At 40.9% G+C, this 21,819-nt stretch overlaps 1 protein-coding gene across 2 annotated transcripts in view; it reads left to right on the forward strand.

Moving 5' to 3' along the window:
• Nucleotides 1-21,819, forward strand: part of LOC105915959 (zinc finger E-box-binding homeobox 1) — an 85,196-nt gene that overhangs the window by 50,679 nt on the left and 12,698 nt on the right. For both annotated transcript variants that reach the window (XM_012850247.3, XM_012850248.3), the window contains exons 2-5: nt 4,856-5,035; nt 17,887-18,048; nt 20,031-20,233; nt 21,304-21,430. In XM_012850247.3, coding sequence (XP_012705701.2) covers nt 4,856-5,035; nt 17,887-18,048; nt 20,031-20,233; nt 21,304-21,430 — 672 coding nt within the window. The remainder of the gene's footprint in view (nt 1-4,855; nt 5,036-17,886; nt 18,049-20,030; nt 20,234-21,303; nt 21,431-21,819) is intronic.

Here is a 21,819-nt window from a genome sequence, read left to right on the forward strand (position 1 = left end):
CTGGTTTTTTTTCAGTAACAACAATGACGAAACATCTCAGTCACCTGATTGGCTAACCTGAACTACTCCACCGCTGACCAATCACCTTGTCCGCAGCAGGTCTACCAGGAGGCTGACTGATAAAAATAACTTCTAACACGCTGCAAACACATGACCATGAAATAATGAAATAAAACAAATACTCGTGTCATTTTAGGACACGATACGTAGGATTTGAAGGATTTATTTGGTTTAATTTCCGTTTACGGTGACGATGTGCCTCGGCGCAGCCTCAGAGGACCACTCCTCAGCCTCTAACCGAGGCCTGCAGAGTCCTTCCCTGCTGCCTGTGTAGCCCACCCACCTTACTCCCTCTCTCCCCGCCCCCACTCTCCCGTCCTCTGCGCAGGCGCCAACCTTTGACCCACATCCCCGTCCATGTGGTCCAGTCGGGGTCGTGTTGTGGTGCGTCAGACGCACACCGTTTCCGCTCCGCGGGCGCATGTCAGGATGAGGGCCCGGCTGTGTGGCGGCCAATTTCTGTCCGCGTCCTTCAGCCGATTTAATCAGAAGACAAAGGCAGAGGGGGGACAGATGCAGGGGTGGCGTCAGACGCAGCTATTTTTGAGATTTTTTGCTTACATTCTTTTGCTGCTTCCTTGATCAGGTCAAGTCAAATTCAGAGAGGAAAGAGATATTCTACCCTGTTTTAACAAAAGGGAAATTTCACCCTTCAGGCAAGTTTCGACTTTGTTGTTCAGAGCTGTTCTTCTCCGACCTTTATAATTAATCAAACGTTTCATTAGCTCAAAAAGTAATAACGAAGGGACAGATTTAGGAAGAGGTGTAATCAGAGAGACGGATGGCAGGAAGGGAGGAAGGCTTTTGTCTAGACTTCTCTCCCGCCTCTCCCCTCGCAGAGCTCCAGATGGGGACTTAACAGTTGACTCGATGCATTGTAATGATGATGTGGACAGGTCTGCCTGTGTCACCAGCTCCTGTACAGAGGATCTGCTGTGGGAGTCTCTCCCAGTTTTACCCTCTGCTGCCCTCTGTCGGCTGCCGGGGGAGCGGCACCCTGCTGAAAGTAGAGGTAACACCTCCAGGGACGAACTGGGCCTGCTTAAAGTCTTCAACGCCTGACACGCGGGTCACAATAATTTAGTCCTGCCTCATGGTACCAGCCAAATCATTGTTGACTAGATGTGCTGAGAGTGTTGAAATTCTTAAATATTCTCAAATAAATTAAGAAGTCATCACACTACAGTCCCTCTGTCATCTGTTTGTTTGCCACTTTCTGTTATTGCCATCTTTGTGTTTAAACAGTTGCTGTACTGTCAGGTAGTTTGTCTTCTTCTGAGGGGGGGTAACGAAAAAAAAAAACATGTGTATGTTGTAATTAATTAAGGGTAAAAATAATTAGAAGAACACACCACTATGAATGTAACTTCTGTCATTCAAGTTTGTATTATCGAAAAACTATAATTTTCCAAGTACTTTAGAAAGTAAAAGCACACTTTTTAAACACATATAGCCTAATTCCTATATTACGGCATGTTGCCTTTTACAGTTAACAGGATTAAAGCAAAGGTTCGTTAACTTCTGACTTTAATGAACATCACTGGTTTGTCTTTATTTGGAGATTCTGCATAAAAGCTGCTTTTTTTTTGTTGTGGCCTTCATGCTTGACACAAACCCGCCAGTGATGTTCAACTTGAACCAAATAGGCTTGTACCCAAACAAATGTCTCCAGGTGTTTTAGTCCCTTCGCTGTCTGACTTGTTGCGACCGACAGCCGGAGCTCCTGCTTTCCTCACACAGAGGTTAGTCATGATGCAGCCCATCTCTGTGTCAGCATCGATCCCAGAAAGCGTCGCACGGTACCTGGAAGGCTGGTGTTGGAGTCGTAATAAGCGTTTGGGTGGTTGTTTGTTCAGGGTGTGTCACGGCGTGTGTGTGTGTGTGTTGCTGACAGGTGTGTGTGACCCTTTTTGGAGCATGTGCACCTGAACAGGTGTGTGTTATGTCTGCGCAAGCTCCTGTTGTACCTGAGCTACAGAGTGATGCGGCGTCGTCCTCTGTGTTTGTGTGCAGCTGTCACAGTGATAAACAAACACACTGAGCTTTCCTCCTCATTAGGCGTGTGCAGCACCTCTGGTGAGACGTACCGCTTTTCTCCAGAGAGCGCACACACACATGCACACACACACACACCCTTGTTTCCACACATACATTTGCACCAGTTTGCAATCGCACAGCTGCTGACGACGAAACACCTACTAAAGCATTTTGCTCATCATCACCTGAAACCCCAGACGGCTCCTTGTCCCTGGCATGTACGACTTCTGAGCTGAACACACACACACACACACACACAGACGCACACCGGTTGAGTCAGAGTAGTTGATTTGGTCCATTTTTCACAGCGAGCTCCCATTATGAAATCATGCCCCTCAGACAAACTCACTGACTGCAGCGTGAAGCAGGTTTGCTATCTGAAGGCGATAAACAAGTGATCATTGTCCTCTCGGCTGTCGTTTTGGCCTTTTTTTATGTCTTCTCGGTGGATCAGGAGAGGACCTGTGTGCTCCTCGATCCAAGCTGAGCAACGTTGATGCTGGTGTGATGGGTTCTGTGTGTGTCTGTGTGCAAAAAAACTGTTCGGTCCTTGTTATTAAACGTCGTCTTTGAGGAGGCCCGGACCAGCTATGTTCTTTCTGACATTTAAGCAGAGAAGTAAAAGATGTAAAAGGTTTGGAGGCGCTGATCAAAGCTCTGTTGACCATTTCTCAGCTCTAATTTCTGTCAACATCTGTCCCCCCCTGAACACAATCTGAGCTGATTTTCCTTACAGACTCACTTTTAAAATCTTTTTCTCTGCTTTCAAATTAAACTAAAACCTTCACATTCTTCACAAAAACATTTATTAATGTAAATAAAAAGTTGTTTTCCTACGCACAAAACCAAAACAATACCACGTATCTTAGCTGTCTCTCCCTGGAAATCTACCAGTACGACAAACGGTGTCTGTACCTACAAAGCTACCAGCAACCTAAAGCAGCCACAGCTTTAAATCACAGGTCGCTCACTGAAATCTTTTTCACTCCCCACTCGTTCAAAGAGCTCCGTAACAAAGGACGGTCTACAGTTTTCTTTTGAGATTCATTAAAAATTAAGAACAGCGATGTTCTTCTTCGTACTGACAGGCAGAAAGCTGTTTTACTGTTGTCCGTTTACTTTGTGGGCCGTGATTACGGTAACAATAAAGTTCAGTTCAATTCAATTTTATTTATATAGCGCCAATTCATGAAACATGTTATCTTAAGGCACTTTCCAAAGTCAAATTCAATCAGATTATACAGATTGGTCAAACAATGTCCTATATAAGGGAAACCAGTTGATTGCATCAAAGTCCTGACAAGCAGCATTCACTCCTGGAGAAGCGTAGAGCCACAGGGAGAGTCGTCTGCGAGAGGAGAAGCATTTTAATTGATTTATGCATTGTAAAGGAACCTCACAGAACTTTTATGTGGTCAGCAGATTACTCTATTAGGTTAAAATAGGTAAAATCATCTAAATTCATCTTTAGCATCCTATATTAGCAATTAGATGTTAGCATTAGTAACAGCAAACAGTCTGTGTGTCTCTGTACTCCCTAGATCCTTACCTTGGATCTAGGGAGTACAATATTTTTCAAATCCAGCCGGCTCCATCTCTGTAGAGGAGTCTTGTTGACACACAACTCCACAGGAAATATTATTCCCTGCCTTTTTAATGCTATCTTATGTGCTTTATACGTTCTATGAGTCCTTTTCCTTAAATAACAGCTTCCACACTGAGGCGTGTTGTAAACATACGGTCAGTGTTGATGTGTTGCATTCACTGACTGGAAAACAAGCAAAGGTTTAAATGTCCAAGCGGTCAGCACTGTGCAAGCTGAAAATCAGACATTGGCCCATCAACCTCTAGCAAAAAAGATTTGTTGATTACTTCTTTGTAGGGCCGGGCGATATGTAATATCACTATTTTTAGTTTGAATTCTGATTTACAATATTTATCTTGTTTTGTTTTTCTTTTCATAAACTTGTTTTAAAAAGGCGTCTCTGAATCAAAGCTTTATCCCAAATGTCCCACAGGTGCAATTTCTAAAAAATAAATGTGAGAAACAGCTGAAAAATAACCTTCTGGAATACGTAAAGGTATAATTCTAACGCAACATAGACAATCTCAATATAAACGATATAGTCTCATTTTATATCTTTAAAAAAAATCTCAGTATTTTTCAAAATCCCGATAAATTGCTAAGTCCTACTTCTTTATCTTGTTTTTTTTTTAAGTCTGCCTGCTTTTATTTGTTTAAGTTAACTAGACTTAACTCATCTCTTTAAAATATAAAATCTTACTTGTCTTGCTCAATACAGTTGCACCAAAACAATAACTCACTTTGTATCACAACAAAAGCCCAGAAAAATGTAAAAATATTATATATTTTCTTTCTAATCTCGCCATCATACCTTCATAAACAATATGTAAGATCTAGAGTTTGTAGTTATGGTGGCATAATTGAATTTCTTATTTTATGATGAGTAAGCAAAGGATAGAGGAAGGTGGTTCAGAGTTCACACAATTTAACCAGTGGTTTTTAATTAAATAATTATGCAACTTGAGGTTACTTGGCTTGTCTTAATGAGAAAAATGGAGTCCGTTTCCTGTCATGCGGCTCAGATGCCAAACACATACTTGAGCTGATTGCTTTAACGTGGATCACACATGGGAAACCCATCCGCTGCCAGCTCCTCACCGTTAGGCCCGTCTTATAAACTGCTTTGTGCTTTACTGGAGAAAATGACTGGATATTAATCTTTGTTTTTTCCAGTAACCAATTTCAACAATGGCTTGGAGGCCAGTTCAGACTCAGATGACGAGGACAAGCTACACATTGTGGAGGAGGACAGCCTGTTGGAGCCTGACGCCGCAGACGCCGACGGGGCCACAGCGCCGGAGAGCCATGATGCCGCCGTAACAGTATTACCCCACAACGGCTCCTGGAATGGAGGTGAGACACCACCGTGAACTGTAAAAATTCAATTAAAGCATGTGGGTTTATGCATTCAGTTATTGTGGAAAAGTTGCTGCGAGAGGAGCAGCATTTTAATTGATCCATATCACTGCTGTAAGTTACGGTTAAAGGTATGTGGGTAAAAGTATTACTTTAAATGTTCAGTGCATTATATGGCAGCTCTGTTATACTAAATGAACGTATCTCGTTAACCAAAGCCAGCAGTGTGATTGCTTAGTTTTTCTGTACATTAATGTGCACAAAGACTTTTTTATCGGCACAATCACAGCTGCGCTGTGGCATTTCCACATCCGAGCAATCAGAAGTGAGAACGTAGACTGAGAGGCAGAGTGTTAGAGACTGAGGCAGAAGGAAGAGGTGAGAACTGGGAATACATACTTCAGTCAAGCTCTAATGTAAAGTTGCTAAAAGTCATGCAGAGGTTTTCCTGCATAATCTCCAGCTCAAACCTTTCAAGGGTTCAGTAGATCCTCTTCGTTTTCCTGCATGCCTTGTGACGACGGCATTTCATGAGGCTGCTGCTACTTGTGCGCTTTAAAATCCCCGTCAGGAACGAACGCGCCATCTTCCACTAAGCAACATCTCCTTCACGTACGTGCATCTTTTCACCAATAACCGAAATCACTCGTGTTATTGCTGAGAGCACTACCCTAAATACGGGCATCCTAAAGAGGAACACAGCTTCTGTTATTACATCTTGAACTGTGATCAGGCCTGAAATCTGGATGTAGTAATGGACTCAGACCTGAACCTTCAGGGACACATAAAGACCGTCACAAAGTCAGCCTTCTACCACCTGAAGAACATTTCCAGGATTAAAGGACTGATGTCCCAACCAGATGTAGAGTAACTCATCCATGCGTTTCTCTTTAGTCGCATTGATTACTGCAACGGTGTTTTCACAGGTCTGTCCAAACAAAGTAGATCAGACAACAGCAGCTGATCCAGAACGCTGCTGATCGTATTTTCACTAAAATCAGGAAGATCACTGATACATTAAATACCTGTTGCTGCTGTATCAACACTCCAGACCACTCAGATCCTCTGGTTCTGGTCTATTCTGCAGAACCAGAACCAAACATGGAGAAGCAGCATTCAGCTTCTATGCTCCACAAATCTGGAACAAACTCCCAGAAAACTGCAAATCAGTCAAAACACAGACCTTTCAGCCATAATAAGACTTAGACTTAGACTTAGACAACTTTATTGTCATTTTGTATGCACAGAGTGCGTACAGAACGAATAATAACAGGAACACTGACCAACATATCTGATGTGTATCGATGTTTTCACCTGATACACTTTAATGTTTGTTACTGGTCTCACAACCAGTGTGTTTATGATGTTTTTATATTTTCGTTATATAAAGCACTTTGAGCTGCCTTGCCGCTGAAATGTACTGTACAAATAAACTTGCCTTGTACATCTTAAAGCTGAGATAAGTACAAACTTTTCCACATTCCAAATGGGAACCGCCTTCACCTGCAACCAGCAAGAGAGTAATATAGACCTGGAAATACAGCTAAAAGATACTATTCAAAATAAGAGACTCTAAATTACAGTGCAACCGGGTCTAAACTGGTAATTAGAAGGTTAGTATTTTGAACCTTCAAAATATTCACACATGCATTTTTTAAAGTAAAAGTTTTTATATTTCATAGATTAGATTATTGCCATATTGGGTTTCACATATTTAACAAAATTAAATAATGCATTTAAAGGCAATATTTGTTCTTTCAAAATACAGCGTGCATATGCATGCTAGGCCTCAATCAAACGACAACTATTTACTGAGGTGTGGGATGGCAGGTAACCGCAACATTTGTTCTGGGATTTTTCTAGGTACGATTTTAAATGTTTCTTTTTCACGTAGAAAAAAAAGATGTGCTGCTACAGTAGCACGCAGTGCAAACACAGGAGATGCTAAGGTGTGACTATAAAACCCCAAATCTTATGAAGTAAGAAGTAAAGGTTGGAGGAACACTGGATTAAGACGTGTTTATCATACACAAATAATTCATGTGATAATCTAAATATCTGACGTTCGATTTCTCGTTTGCTGACTTCCAACTGCGATCATCTTTCTCTTTGCGAAATGAAGGAAAAACTGGGAGCTCTGAAAAATTAGAGCGCGGTGATTTCATGCACCCACATGGGTTTGAGTGAGCGAGTTCTATCACGGATGGTTCAGAGCCCGGTGGTATAAGACTGTTTACGCGCGTACTTCTGAGCGGTCTTTGATCACATTACCTCATCCTCCTCCTCTCAGCCTCAGGGAGGACCAGCTCGTCTGCAGAACCAGCTGCTCTGCCCTTTCCTTCTCTTCCATTCAGATCCATGTCTGCAACACCTCGTCCTCTCAGCTAATCAAACTAGCATAGCATAAACACACAGACCAAAGGCCATCATCATGTCATTTGTCTGACAAAACACAGACATCCTTCAGGAGGATTTCTTGTCATCTCCTTCCCTCCAACCGGGGTAGAACTGCTGCACCGGTGTCTCAAAAATGTCTTTACAGATCTAAGATTCTGCATCTTCAAATTTCATTGAAGCTAAATTTGCAAATGGACTAAATGGATCCGATAATAACGTCTGAGGCAAAAACAACAGAATTCTCTCAGTGCTCGAATTTGTGTGGGTCCGTGTTGGATCTAGGGCAAAAAAAAGATATATCTTATCACCAAAGAGACATGGTATAAAACCATGTCTCTTTGGTGATAAGATATATCTTTTTTTTATTTGCCCTGTTGCCTGCAATCCTGGCTGGGGCCTCTCTGTGTCGATGTTTGCCTGTCCTCCTCCTGCACGCGTCTGTTCTCTGGTTTCCTCCCACAGTTACCGTGCGCCGTTAATTACAGGTCGTTCATTGCCCTCAGGTGAGAGTATGGTTGCCTCATTAGCCGTATACGTTAATCCTCTGATGGACCGTCATCTGCCCAGGGTGCGCACAGGGACCAGCTCCCCGCGGACCAAGCTTTTATAAACCATGGATGACTCTCGTCTTCCTCATCCGCGTTCTTTGCCTCAGCGTACAACAATTACACTGAGATGTATCTGTTAAACGCTTGTTTATATTGTGGCGACAGTTGCATCCAATTCCATCTACGCACTTTTTAGAGGCGCGGCAGTGTTGACTGAGCTAATAATGACATACCTAAATGAGTCCCATCATTACCAGCGCTGACAGGGCGAGGGGCTGCGGGGGAGGTGAGTCAGCCACACTGTTTATTGTTCATCACTGCAGACAGGTGTCTCTACACCACACTCCTGCTCGGAGATTAATGCAGAACAATTTTAGTAATGAAGTATTCAACACATTTGCTTTAGTAAAAGCTTTTGGACCACGCGATGCTCATAAATCTACCACCCACTGGTTCTGCAGCCACAAGCAGTATGTACAGTTTTAATCACCACAGTATCGTTTTATTTCCAGACATGGACATATATGAGTTTAAATCTCTACTAATTACCTCTGTTAGCGCAGGAAAATACTTTTGTAGAGCAAGACTAGCACATGGCAGAAACGACGATTCATTCAACAGCAAAGTTTGATTGGTTTCAGGTTTTCACCGTTTCTCAGAGTCTTTTTACTCCTTAATTCTACACTAACACCTCAGCCTACGCAAGCATCCGCCTTCATCTCGGCTGCGGTTAGTTACAGCCAGGCAGGAAGCGGGAAAACCATGGAGACGTTGAGAATGTGACACTCGTTGCTCTGAAGCCTCGTTTCATTGTTGCTGAATAAAGCCTTACATGGTGGGAGCCGTGCTCGTGAGAACTGCTCCCTCTCAAACACGTTTCTCTACCCCTCTTAGCTCAGTCCTCTCCTCTGTGTACTCACAGCTCACACAGAGGTTTCCTTTCAGTTTGCTGCATACTTCCTGTAGGGTTTTCTCTCAAGCGCGCATACCCTTTCTTTTCAGATTCTTTTTGTGACAATAATCCCAACATACGTACTCTGTTGTTGGGTATTAATTGTCTCTCAGAGTTTGCACACTGTGTTTGGTAAGCCTCTGCTGTAGCACCATCTGGTGAACCTTTCTCACAAACCTTTACACAGGGCATTTCCCAAAACTGGGATTGCAGGTTTGATATGATCATCGGCTCACTTGTGTTATTATTTCATGACATGCAAAGATGGCAAATCTAGCTCTTTACTCTAAAACACCTTTAGAGCCGCCTCCTACAGCTCCCAGATGGCTCTTCGTTTATTGTCCCTCTGCCTTTTATTTTTTCCTATTGTTGCAATTATGAATGTGTTCAGGGAACATTTCAATTAAAATCTTTATGGACAGGGAGGGGCTAAACCCTGAGTGGCAGCTGTTCACGTGCACGTACCTGCACGAGCAGCCGGCCCGGCTATGTAAACAAGACACTGAACAACACAGAGAGATGCTGTGTGATGTCATACCATAGTCCATCTGAAATATTACCTTTTGTTCGTCACAAAACTATTTTTAGTTATTTCTATCTAAAATTATAGCATTTAGCTTATTGCTCCTTTAAGTTAGACTTTGTTATTTTAGGTTTTTGCAGTAACAACTTTTCAGCCACATTTATAGATTATTTGGACAGAAGGCAGAAAGGTGTATATTTTACATCTTATCAGCGTAATTTTGCCTGGGGGCTGGAAGGTGGTCAGGGCATTCCAAGTCAGTCTCACTCCCAATTTGTCAAAAATTGACGCTTGGACAAGCCCCCGTCACGTCAATATCTGACCCTCTCGTCATTTATTTTCATGCAGGGTGCTTCAAAGGTTGTGGCAGGAACCCACAAAAGTTTTACATGAACTTTAAATTGGGAAACTAACACTAACCCATTCCTTACCTTAACCCCTAAACCTAAATAAACACTAGTATACGTGTTACTATACACTATTAAAGCTACCAAAAGCAACTTTGTTGGCTAAAAGTTTTGTCGCAGGTCACATGCATGTCATGTGACACAATGTCCGCAACCTGTCATGCACCCTGTATGTCAATATATGACAAGAGGGGTAGCCCCATAGAGTCGGTATCTGACTCACAGGGGGCTTGACGAGGAGTTGGGAGTGAGAATGTGTTAGGAGGCATTCATATTATTCTTACTCTGACATCCACCATTTCTGCAGTCCATGAGAAGTGCATGTTTTTAATAATAAAATGCTCCATGTCACAAAACATGTTGCTTAGTACTCTGTATGTACTGATTATCTTACAAGACCAAAAATCCTGGCGGAAAATACCACAGAAAACCCTGAGAAACTGACTACCTTGTAACAGCACTTTTTATATTTTTGATTGAGTTTCCGTTAGACTCAACCTAGTACCTTAATTTGTCAGAAAATGTAAATTGCACAACTAGACCAATGTTGATGCGCAACATTTATTTCAGTAATACATTTTTTGTTTCCTTCTTTTTTAGCAAAGCACTCAATAGATCAACCAGGACGGTTGTTTCCATTGGTGCTTAAAACTCTTCACATCTAAAATAATGGGTCAACTAAAATAAGGACATTAGACTTAAAAAAACGTGGATGAGGAAAGCAAGAGTCATCCAAGGTAATCTTTTCCCCAGGGTGGAAAGTTTGATTTCATGATGAAAAGTTTGGGTCTAAGAGCATGACATGACTGAAACATCATTAGTTCAACTTTGTAGTCCAACTGTTTTATTAATATTTGCTTTTGTTTCTATTTTCCCATGTTTTATTTTGTTTCTACGTTTTATTTCAACTTGCTTTTATTCTGTTTTAATTTCCTATGTTTAAATCATGTAAAACACTTTGCATTGTCTTTGTACTGAAATGTGCTATACAAATAAATTTGCCTTGCCTTGCCTTGCCTTGAAGGCAAGCTAATCTACATGTCAACAAAAACATAAACGCAACACTTTTGGTTTTGCTCCCATTTTTTATGAGATGAACTCAAAGATCTAAAACTTTTTCCACAAACACAATATCACCATTTCCCTCAAATATTGTTCACAAACCAGTCTAAATCTGTGATAGAGAGCACTTCACCTTTGCTGAGATAATCCGTCCCACCTCACAGGTGTGCCATATCAAGATGCTGATTAGACACCATGATTGGTGCACAGGTGTGCCTTAGACCGCCCACAATAAAAGGCCACTCTGAAAGGTGCAGTTTTATCACACAGCACAATGCCACAGATGTTGTAAGATTTGAGGGAGGGTGCAATTGGCATGCTGACAGCAGGAATGTCAACCAGAGCTGTTGCTGGTGTATTGAATGTTCATTTCTCTACTATACCCATCTTCCAAAGGCATTTCAGAGAATTTGGCAGTACATCCAACCAGCCTCACAACCGCAGACCACGTGAATGTCTTTGAGTTAATTTCATAAATAAATGGGAGAAAAACAAAAAGTGTTGCGTTTATATTTTTGTTGAGTGTAAATGCTGCATTTGACCAATGACCTCTCTGTTTGGGTCCTGCTGATTGAAAAAAAAAAAAACAAGATGACTGCTATTTTTATATTTCCGTTTCAGAAAGTTACCCTTTGAAAAGTTGCTAACTCAAATGAATTGGCTTGTTCTTGGAAAATCAAGGCATGGGAGTAGATATTTTCCCCATTCTGGTAATTTGCCATGCATAACTAATTGATTTCAAAGGGTAACACAGGTAGACGAGGCACGTGTTTCCGGCTGTACCTGAAGTTTTCCAGCTGCACCTGCAGTAAAAAACAGTCTGTTCCCTCCTTTAGAGAAACATTAACAAACCAGGAAGGAGTGACGGTTTTAGCGAGCCGAGGAGCTCTGCTGGTCGTTTAGGCAGGGAGAAGTCACGAGAAAAGTGGCTGTGCTGTAGAGCCACAGTGGAAAGCCTTGAAAAGCCTCGCCTGGTATTTTTGGATTGTTTTCCCTTTCTTTCCTCCTTCCCTCCTCGTCAAAGGCAAGAGGGGAGAGCAGCTGGTGTTGAATAGATCCTCTGGTGAGAGATTAGTGTGCGCTACTCCCCCTGCAGTCTGGGCCGCACTGCAGCTTCAATCCATCCTGCTTTATAAATTCAACACGGACTCTCAGTGACAGGTTCTGGCAAGGTATAGGAGTGCAGAGTGTGTGTGAGACAGTGAGGAGCTCTGTGTGTGCGCGGGTCGAGAATGTGTGCGCAATGTGTTTGAGTCCTCCAACCGATTTCCTGTTTTCATTCCATTCTTACATTACGCCGTGTGTGCTGCTGGGTTCTGGTTGTTATTAGTGCATTTTGTGAGGCATTAAGTGTAATTGTAGGGCATTGTGGGAAAATATGCAGAGAGTTTTAGTCGAGAAAGTTGGAGGAGGGAGTGAGGCATGTGCAGGAGGGAGGGGGGGGATATTTGACAGATGTGACCAAACTGGAGAGAAGATTAGATGGAGGGAGAAACTGCTGGTTTACAAAGAAAAAAAGAAGAGAAGGTGAAGAGAGAGAAAGGGAGCAAAGGAACTAAACAAAGCAAGACACTAAAGTGCACAAATAAAAAAGAAAATCTATAATGCCCAATCAGTGGAGCCCTATAGGTAATGGGTAGTGTGTTGGCCAAGTCTAAGCTGAAATTTAACCTTTTCTCATTGCAACAAGCCTCACATACTTTTAAAGGAGTGTAGCGCAATTTGCAGAGTTTTTGCAGAAGTTTGCCCCTTGTGGCGACAAGTTGAACTGACGCCAGTGTTCAATTCAATTCAATTCAATTTTATTTATATAGCGCCAAATCATGAAACATGTCATCTCAAGGCACTTTACAAAATCAAGTTCAATCATATTACGTTCTTCCATGCACGTTGGGCACGTGCATGGAAGAAGAGGACCTGTGCCGCTGTGACTGCACCGGTCTTTTGTTTAGAGCCGTAACGTCTTTTGAGGTTAAAAAGTTATAAAAAAAAAAAAGCTAAAAAGTTAGCTCGCCAATGCATCATGGCAGCGGAGACTAAACAAAGTAGCCAAGTGAACGAGAACGTGCAGCTCTCTCCTGTACTGACTAATGGAGCCTTTAGAGGCAACTGTGGTTAATAGAGGAAAACTCATTTTACATATCAGGCAGGTGTTAGCCAATGCATGGGGTAAAAAAGTTAAGAAATGTAACCTTTAAACTTGAGCAACGCTCCTTTAAGTTTCTGAACAACGTCTCCTAGAAGATCAGGGCAGGATCCGTCCTTCAGCAACAGGAAATGGCTTCTTAGCCTTAACGATGTAGTTAGTCACCAAATATGACGCAATTAGCACATTTGTTGATATGAGCGATGTAACAAAGAGAATGTGGTCATTTTTCAAAATAAAACATTTTTCAAAATAAAAACAGGCTCAGATAGCAAATTGTGAATAATGTGTGATTTAGTCTTTCTGCGCGCCCCGGTACCACTGAGGACCACTGAGCTGGATGGCTTCCAGAAAAAGGACCGATAGCTTTTCACACTCTGCAGCCTTCCATGTTATATCTGACAGCATCATTTAACGAAAAAAAAAAAACAAATTTTTCCATGACATTGTAAGCATCTCTGTTAAAAACATGCAGCCCTGTCATAAATGGAGACTGTTGTAATATCTGGGCCCCGTTACAGGCCCACGCACATAAATAGGCCCACCTGTTTCTAATGTCGTCAAGCATCATGATGGCGGCGTGTTTTTTAAAGCTCACGTCGTTGTTAGGGAGGGAAGCTCCCAGCAGGCAGTTCTGGTTAGTTTCTGACGCTGACTGTGAATGAAGAAGCTTTTCTTTTTCAGTCGTCGTCATCTTCTTCATTCCTTTTCCTAATCGCACATAAGCTATGTCCCCTGCGCCTCCCCCTTTATGTGGGAACCTTCAGATCATTATTGCATGTGCTTTTTTTTCTACCAGCATATTTTCACTTGTTTACTTTCATAATATTGTTTAATTATTGTGTTGACTTTGTGAGTAAGCTTTTCACTACAGCGGCAGCGCTCTTTTTGTAAATCTCTAAGCTGTAATTAAAGCCCTGTTTGTTTTCAGATGCATTAATAATGAAGACTGTGATCTAAATAATCTTTTGGGTTATAGCCGACCCTGACAGCGAATCTATACATGCTAGACCGACACGGCCTTGATTTATGAGTAAATACCACCAGGAGAAAGAAAAAAAAGGCCTGAAAAAGGCGTTGTCTGACTCCTCAAAATATAACACGCCCCGAACAAAATCAGGTAGAAGCTCCACTGACTTGCCTGGACTCCAGAGAGTCCTGTGTAAATTATAGTGGGTGGTGGATAAAATAGAGACCTTGGCCACTTGTTCCCAGCAAGTCTGGATCCAGTTATAGTTAATTTATTGCTTTTTTAATTTAAGCAATTCTTTCTCCGTGCAATATAGATTTTTTCTGGTGCTGATTTTATCGTCGACTCCTGCTTTTTACCAACAACCGCAATGTTTGTAAATCGCAAAGAACGCATGAGTGTGCAGTGGGTCTATATTTGCGGCTGTAAAGCCTTGGAACATAAGCATGAAAAACGGCAGCACTGGTGTAGCTCTGGTGCTCTGAGCAACATCTCACTGGTATTCATTAAATAGCTGCTAAGAATTCATTAAAATAGAAAAAAAATCATTGTTATCAGGAAGATTTGGATATTGTTTAGCTTTTTTGTTTGTTTTTTTTGTCTTTTGGCTGTAAACAATTAATATTTTTTTATTTACTGTAAATAATGCATACTTTTTTTAATTCTCCTATAAAAGTGTGACGTTTTTCCTTCCTTTTAAAACCTAGAAAGTTTTTTCAGTTCTTAAATTTCAAAACAAAAACAAGAACATTTTACATACTAAGTATTGTTTATTCATTAATCTACATGTATTTACTAAATATAGATGTATTTATTTATTGACAGCTGTTTGTTTAATGTTTTAAAGGAGCGATAAGTATTACTGGCACCTTGTGGATTAAATCAGTACAACATCTTGCCAATCACAACAATCTAATAGACCATTTTTAAACGGTGTGTTGCTGTTGTGAACTTTTACTTCCACAGCACAGGGATATAATATTGTATTCTGTTTTATTTTGGGGCCGCTTCTCTTACTGGTTTCCATGTTTGCATTCTGTTGTTCTTTTGGCAAGATAAAATACCAAATGCTGCGCTCTGTTTTGGGAACCCTGGGAACTCTCATATGATTGGCTCAGGAACCAGGAAGTAAAGACGGGCTACACTCTGTTCTGGACCGTACTTCTAGGTTTCAAAGGAGAAAAACGTGACGAAGACGTTGTTGATGGAGAGGACCGATTGTTTATAGGGAATGTTACTTCCATCCCAGATGACAGATGAGAATCATTTAGGCTGATTTTACAGTAAATATCTTACTTATAGCTCCTTTAACCAACTAATGCATTGGTTTTTCTGAAGGGTCGTGTTCTTTTTGTGGCTCTTTATAAATTTGAGGGCAAAAAACACCTCTTTTTATTAGGTTGCAGAGCCCCTCTTTAAACTTGACCTCTTTCATATTTTTGATCAGCTTTTATTCAGAGGGTTTAATTTATAATGCCATAAGAACAAGTTATGAGGACATGCAACCAGAACTGTTCGTTTGAGTCTTTAGATTTAAACATAAGCGCCAAAACGCATACATTTGAGTTATACAGAACAGACCAGAGGAAGATTTTAGGTTGATGGGAGTGAGGGTGATTAAAGAAGACAGAGGAGTGCGAACACTGAGGTAAAGATGAAACTCTGAAAGGCAGGCGGAGGGAGTCTCACAGGGGAAAAGAGATTTGGAGAGCTTTTGGGTGAGATCATGGGAAGCTAAGATTTGTGTTTAAAACAAGGTTTAACAGGGCTTGGCCTGAGCCTGCCTCTTTATGAAGGCTCCCATACACAGAGCTCAGTAGAGACTGGTTCTTTTTCTCTTTTTATGACTGGTTCTGTGAGCACAGGTCTCAGCAGGAAGAGGCGTGCCCCTTAGCATCAGTCCTGCCTGCATTTAAAATGGCTTCATTTCCATAGCAGGGGTGGTTACAGTTTCACTTCACTGCTCGTTACCGGCGCTTTCACACGCAGAACGTGAAGTGATGCCTCTGCACCAGTTCCCTTTTCACCTGCTGTTACAGGCTGCAGTAAACAGCAGGTCTTTCTGATGCAGCAGGTCCTGATTTCAAAGTTTAGATCCTTACAGAAGCAGCTAAAAGCTGCTTTGGAAAACTTTCTCATCAAAAGCCAAAAATCCACAGAAGTATGATTATAAATATTTAATTAGTGTAGAGACAGAAAAATTAAAAAAATTGCACTAAAAATTGCACTAAACCCATTTCTTGATAATGTTTCGAAATAAAAGCTTAACGATGCAGCTATCTGCTATATATGGTTGGGTTTTACTTAATGTTTAATAAATGTATAGCCTCTGATATACTACAGCTGTAGCACACCACTGTTTTCTTATTGATAAGGCCTCTCAGAACAAAGAAATAGATAAGTAAGGCAAGGCAAGGCAAATTTATTTATATAGTACAATTCAGTACAAGACAATACAAAGTGCTTTACATGATTAAGATATAGCAAAATAATAAAATGTAGATAGAAAATAGAATAAAAGCAAGTAGGGATAGAATGTAGTAACAAAAAAGAACATTAAAAACAGTAAAACTCTTTAACTAGAACAGTCAAAGGCAATTTTAAACAGATGTGTTTTTAATCTTGATTTAAAAGAATCAAGAGGATATCTTTGGTAGAAGTTAGTTTCCAGGCAGCAAAAAACTAAAGATCTGATCCATAGTTGAGCTTGTGGTGGAGAGACGGCATTATATTTGCTACACACCTTCTCCCTACTATCGTGATTTTCCCCCTAACAGATCCCCCCCAGCCAGATCAGATTATTTCAGAATATATCTAACCCTTTTATAGCTTTAGCTCAAGCATTGTTGTTATCTTTAGCTGCCTGCAAACTCACCCGTGGTGTTGTTGGGGCGCACACAGAGGAGGTAGGAGGTACTCTGACCTTTCATCTTGATGGATCACAGTCTGTCTCCAATATCCAGTCAGTTCTGCCTTTGCTGACTGGAGGTGTTGTGTGCACAACAAAAGAAATGATTGAATAAGGGTTGTTTTTTTATATTTCCTTTCTCTTACCTGCCTGTTTTGGTTTTTTAGCATGGTTTTCCCCACAGAATTATCGACTTGTAGCTGTTGTGGCAATTAAAAACAATCATTAACATGGGATATTGTCTCTGATAAATAAATGAACACAAACTAAAGCCTAAAAATGTCTGTTTGAACTGATAGCAATTGTAGAGTGCATGATGATAGTTGAATTATTCTTGGAATGAGCGCTACAAAAGCCTTCTTTTCTTTTTATTCTTTTATTCTTGGATTCTGAAAATAAAAGAGATCATTATTCTGACTTTCCTCTTGTTTCAAAGGCTTTTTATTTTGACAAGAACAAACTTAACAAATTCGATTTTTAAATCTAACCTTTTGATGAAACCAATTTCTTAAATATTATCCTTAAAGTTTCTGATACTTGTAAATTTAAAATACTAATCAGTTTTATAAACATTCAAGAATTAGTCAGAACCTACCTCGTTGTTTACCTCTTAGAATTATTAAAAGTAATTTGGCTCCCCCTAGTGGTGGTTCTTAAAATCCGTATTAAATCAGGACTTTATTAGATTCCTGCAGTAAACATTTGGCTCAAAGCATATTTATGCCTAAATATGTCGTCTAATATGTTACTCAGTAACATTAAGTAAATAATTTATTCACATATCACTATGAGGAGGGTCCGCAAATAAGCACAGAAACAGGAAAAATGTCTCAAAACCTCCTATCCAACAGATTTCATTTCAAGGACTGGTCTGAACGCTCCGTATGGGTAAACTCCTCTGCTGCTGAAATGATCCTCATCGGTGTGTGTTTCAGTGAAGGAGGAGTGTGTGTCAGAGGAGGAGGAGGAGGACGAGGAGGAGGTGAAGGACGCTCTAGTGGAGAAGATTCTCCAGCAGGGCGACACAGCCATCATTTATCCCGAAGCTCCAGAAGACGTGCAGAGTCCGGCCGAGACAGCAGACGCTGATGAAAACGGTAACAAAGCGCTGCTCTTTTTGTTGCATTAAAATCATGAGATTTTATTGTGTAGCAGTGCGTTTAACTTCCTGTTTCATTACAAAAGAACAAGTAGCCTGTTGATTATCCCAATGAAACTGGATCAGATGACTTTTAAGGACTTGATGTCAAAGTGAATAGTGAAGCATGGCGTCCAGGACAAGAGTCTCTTCAGACATTTGTAAAGATAAACTCGACTGAAAACATGAAAAAGGGACATTGAAGAACTGCTGGCTGAAGGTCAAAGTGGTGCGTTTTACCTCTGCAGCCGACCAATCAGTGCATCAAGTGGTTCTGGATGTGAAAGAAGAAAGTCGAAAGTTATTTAGTTCATAACTATTCCTAAATCCTTTTTTTAAGTCATGAGGAAATTAACAGGTTGTGATATAACGAAGAAAAAACAAAGTAACACAAATTTTCTTACCTTCAGAAAAAAGTCTTGGATTTGGATTGAAAAGAAATATTTTGGGTTTTTAACTTGTTTAACCATCTGAATTTTGGCTTTTGAGTTACTGACTGAAAACCTAGTCATTAATGCGTGGGTGTAGAATAAAAAAAGTTAATACATTTAAACTTAAAGTGTGCTTGGTAAATTTAAACAGGCTCTGTTTTAGATGCTGTTTTTATTATTGCTATTAATTTCCAAGCAAGTTAAATGCATAAAGACATGCTAAAATACATTATCTCTATTTTCTTAATTGTATTAATAACTATATTTCACAAGTCTTGTAATTTTGTAATGTCCCCAAACATCTGCAGTCCTCTCAGAGGAGCGTCCCTGTCTGTGCAGAGAGCCTTTCCCTCCCTGTTCTTCACTCTCGTTCTGCTCTTCCCTACATGCCTGCTCTCTGTTTCTACTCTGACTGAACCAGACAAGTGGTCTTGCTTCCAAGTAGCTTTAATATAAACCGCATTGCTATATCCTCATTTGTAAGCGTCTGCCAAATGCATCAACAGACGTTTGTTGTATTTGTTAAAATGAATCAAACACTGGATCTGGTTTAGATGCCAGCAAAGCACGAGGACTGCGATTTTTAACTTTTAAGTAGAAATCACAGATCATAAGCATAGTTTTTAAGGGTTATCCACTCAATTGACAGACTGAGTTTATTTTAAACTTGAGTAGTACCACAAGCAACAAAAATGGCCAGTAGATAAAGACGTTTGTAGACTATTTAAAAGATTTTTTTAGATAAATCTTGTTGGCCCTTTTTTCATTTGTATTAATCAGACAATTATTATTCAAGAGAATAGCTTTTAATTGAGTTGGACATCAATCCTGGTTAAACACAAAGTATTAAACAGATTAAACAGTTTGACCGGTACTTAATGCTGTGGTAAGATTCCTGAAAGTTTATGGTAAAAAAGTATGATTGTATAAAGTCTAAAACAAATAATAAAATTAGATTATCTCACTGCTGCAACTCTCTTCCCTTACATGTGGAGGCAAACCCACTTTAAACACAATACCGACACCTAAAGGACGCATTTTTTCTTTAATTGTAACATAGTCAGAAATCACAGACCTGTGCAATTTGGAAATTGCGTTTATTAAAATCGTGATTATATTGCAAATACAATTTATTGTCCAGCCCTGAACTTGTGCTGATTTAAGTTACGCAGCATGCTAAAATAAACGTTGAAATGTGCTTTTACCGTGCTGGTTGATCTAAGAACTCTCCCACACCGTCTGGTTTCATGATGTGTGGCACATATGCAGATGGGAGATTCTGACTACTGTTTTCAGGGTAAAGGTTTCATACCTAAATGTCAGGGGAAGTAGGCTATAAAAGTATCTGAAGCAAACAAACTGAAATGGGAAACGTGCAGGAAGTTTGCATACATGAAAAAAAAAGATCTGTTAACTCCCCTGAAGAGACAGAAGAGGAACACAGTCCGCTTCAAGCAGACGGAAAATGGAAAACCTCAAGAACTTCTCACCCCAGGTTTTCTCCCTGCAGGCACGCCCGACAGCTTCTCCCAGCTGCACATTTGCCCGTACTGTTCTCGGGGCTACAAACGCAACGCCTCGCTGAAGGAGCACATTAAGTATCGCCACGAGACCAGCGAGGACAACTACAGCTGCTCGCAGTGCAGCTACACCTTCACCTACCGCTCGCAGCTGGAGAGGCACATGAGCCACCACCGAGGCAACAGGGAGCAGGTAACACCTCACGGCCCCCAGGTGTCATCCGACACGTTTTAACAAGGCCACAGGGCGAGACTGAAATCAGCTCTAAAAGTGGAAAAACAGCCGCCAGCTCCCGGTTGATTTGAGGGTTTCTGATTAGTCAGGCGGCATGATTCAATCCTTTTAGTATTTGATTTTTCCCACCATAAACACTCAGTAAACATGCAGGAAAGCTGGTGTTGGAATCGAGGGCTGCCGTGGACCGACCAGGTCCAGACAGTTAACAGAAAATATGACATTCCCCGGGCTAAGCACACTTCCTCATCCATTAAAAGCCACTGAATCAGTAGGAAAGCTGTTTGTGTTATGAGTCACAGAGAGAAGACCCCATATTCAGCCAGACAAGCAGAGGTTGGAATAAAAGGCAATTTATTAACAGAAGTCAACAGTCAGAAACCAAAAATGGGCACCAAGCCAAAAAACAGGGAGTCAGTGTCCAAAAACTCAAAAATAGCCCAAAGCCGACATATTAAAATAAACTAGTCAGAAGTCAGGCTGGCCAAGTAACAGAAGGGCAGAACAGGTCAGATTATCCAGACCAAAACAGATTGGATCAGAACTACGTTGAGTTACAGGCAGGCAAACAGAAAACAAGCAGGATCGGCACGGAAAAATGACCTGGCACCGATGACTGGTCTGATCACAGTTTATATGGAGGTGGAAACAGGTGAAACCGGTGAGAGATGATTGCAGGCGGGATGGAGCTGAGCAGGTGTGCAGCGTGAGTAATCAGACCAGGCATCAGTGCCGAGATCCTAGCAGAACTCAAAAACACACCAGAGACAGAACATAAACAACAACAGAAATCAAACAGGAAAGAACCCAAAACAGAAAACTAAACAGTGGCAGACTCAAACTATTACAGGTCATAGCTTGTTACAAACCCACACCCACCATTATTTCTCTCACGTATCAGCAAAACAACATGATAATGTACAGTTTTTTAGATAATGCATTACTCTTTGATCTGATGTGTGTTTTTAAACTACCAGTTTTTCATTTGTGCAAATCGATTCTCCGAACACCTCTGTTATGTCTCACAGCGTCACGTTTCGCAGTCCTCTACAGGATCAGGAGGAACCGGTGGGACCCGCAAGTTCAAGTGCACCGAATGTTCAAAGGCCTTTAAATACAAACACCACCTGAAGGAACACCTGCGCATTCACAGTGGTAAGGAGCCCACTAACAAATCCAGAAACACTCAGCTGCTCAAATCCGCACACGACCGCCGTCTGTCACAGCGGAGCGGCACCCACTGATCCACTCCTCTTGGAGGAAATGCTAGAATAGAAATATCCTTTACTGTCCCAAAGTGTACCTGCAGCAAGGTGAAAGCCAAATGGAAGAATACAGATACACAAAAAATGGTAAGAAAAAATATATATATAAAAACAAGAGATATAGAAATTGTACAGTGAGGGAAAATTTGCAACATAAGAATTATTAAAAACAGACTCAGATTAAAGAACTGGGCCACTAATTAGGGTGGTTTGAAAGTGCAAATACAAAAACGTGCATCAAAAAAAAAACAGACTGTTTATAAAAAATAAAAAATGTTA

The sequence above is a fragment of the Fundulus heteroclitus genome, chromosome 6 (genome assembly GCF_011125445.2).
Source record: "Fundulus heteroclitus isolate FHET01 chromosome 6, MU-UCD_Fhet_4.1, whole genome shotgun sequence".
NCBI classification, from domain to species: Eukaryota; Metazoa; Chordata; class Actinopteri; order Cyprinodontiformes; family Fundulidae; genus Fundulus; species Fundulus heteroclitus.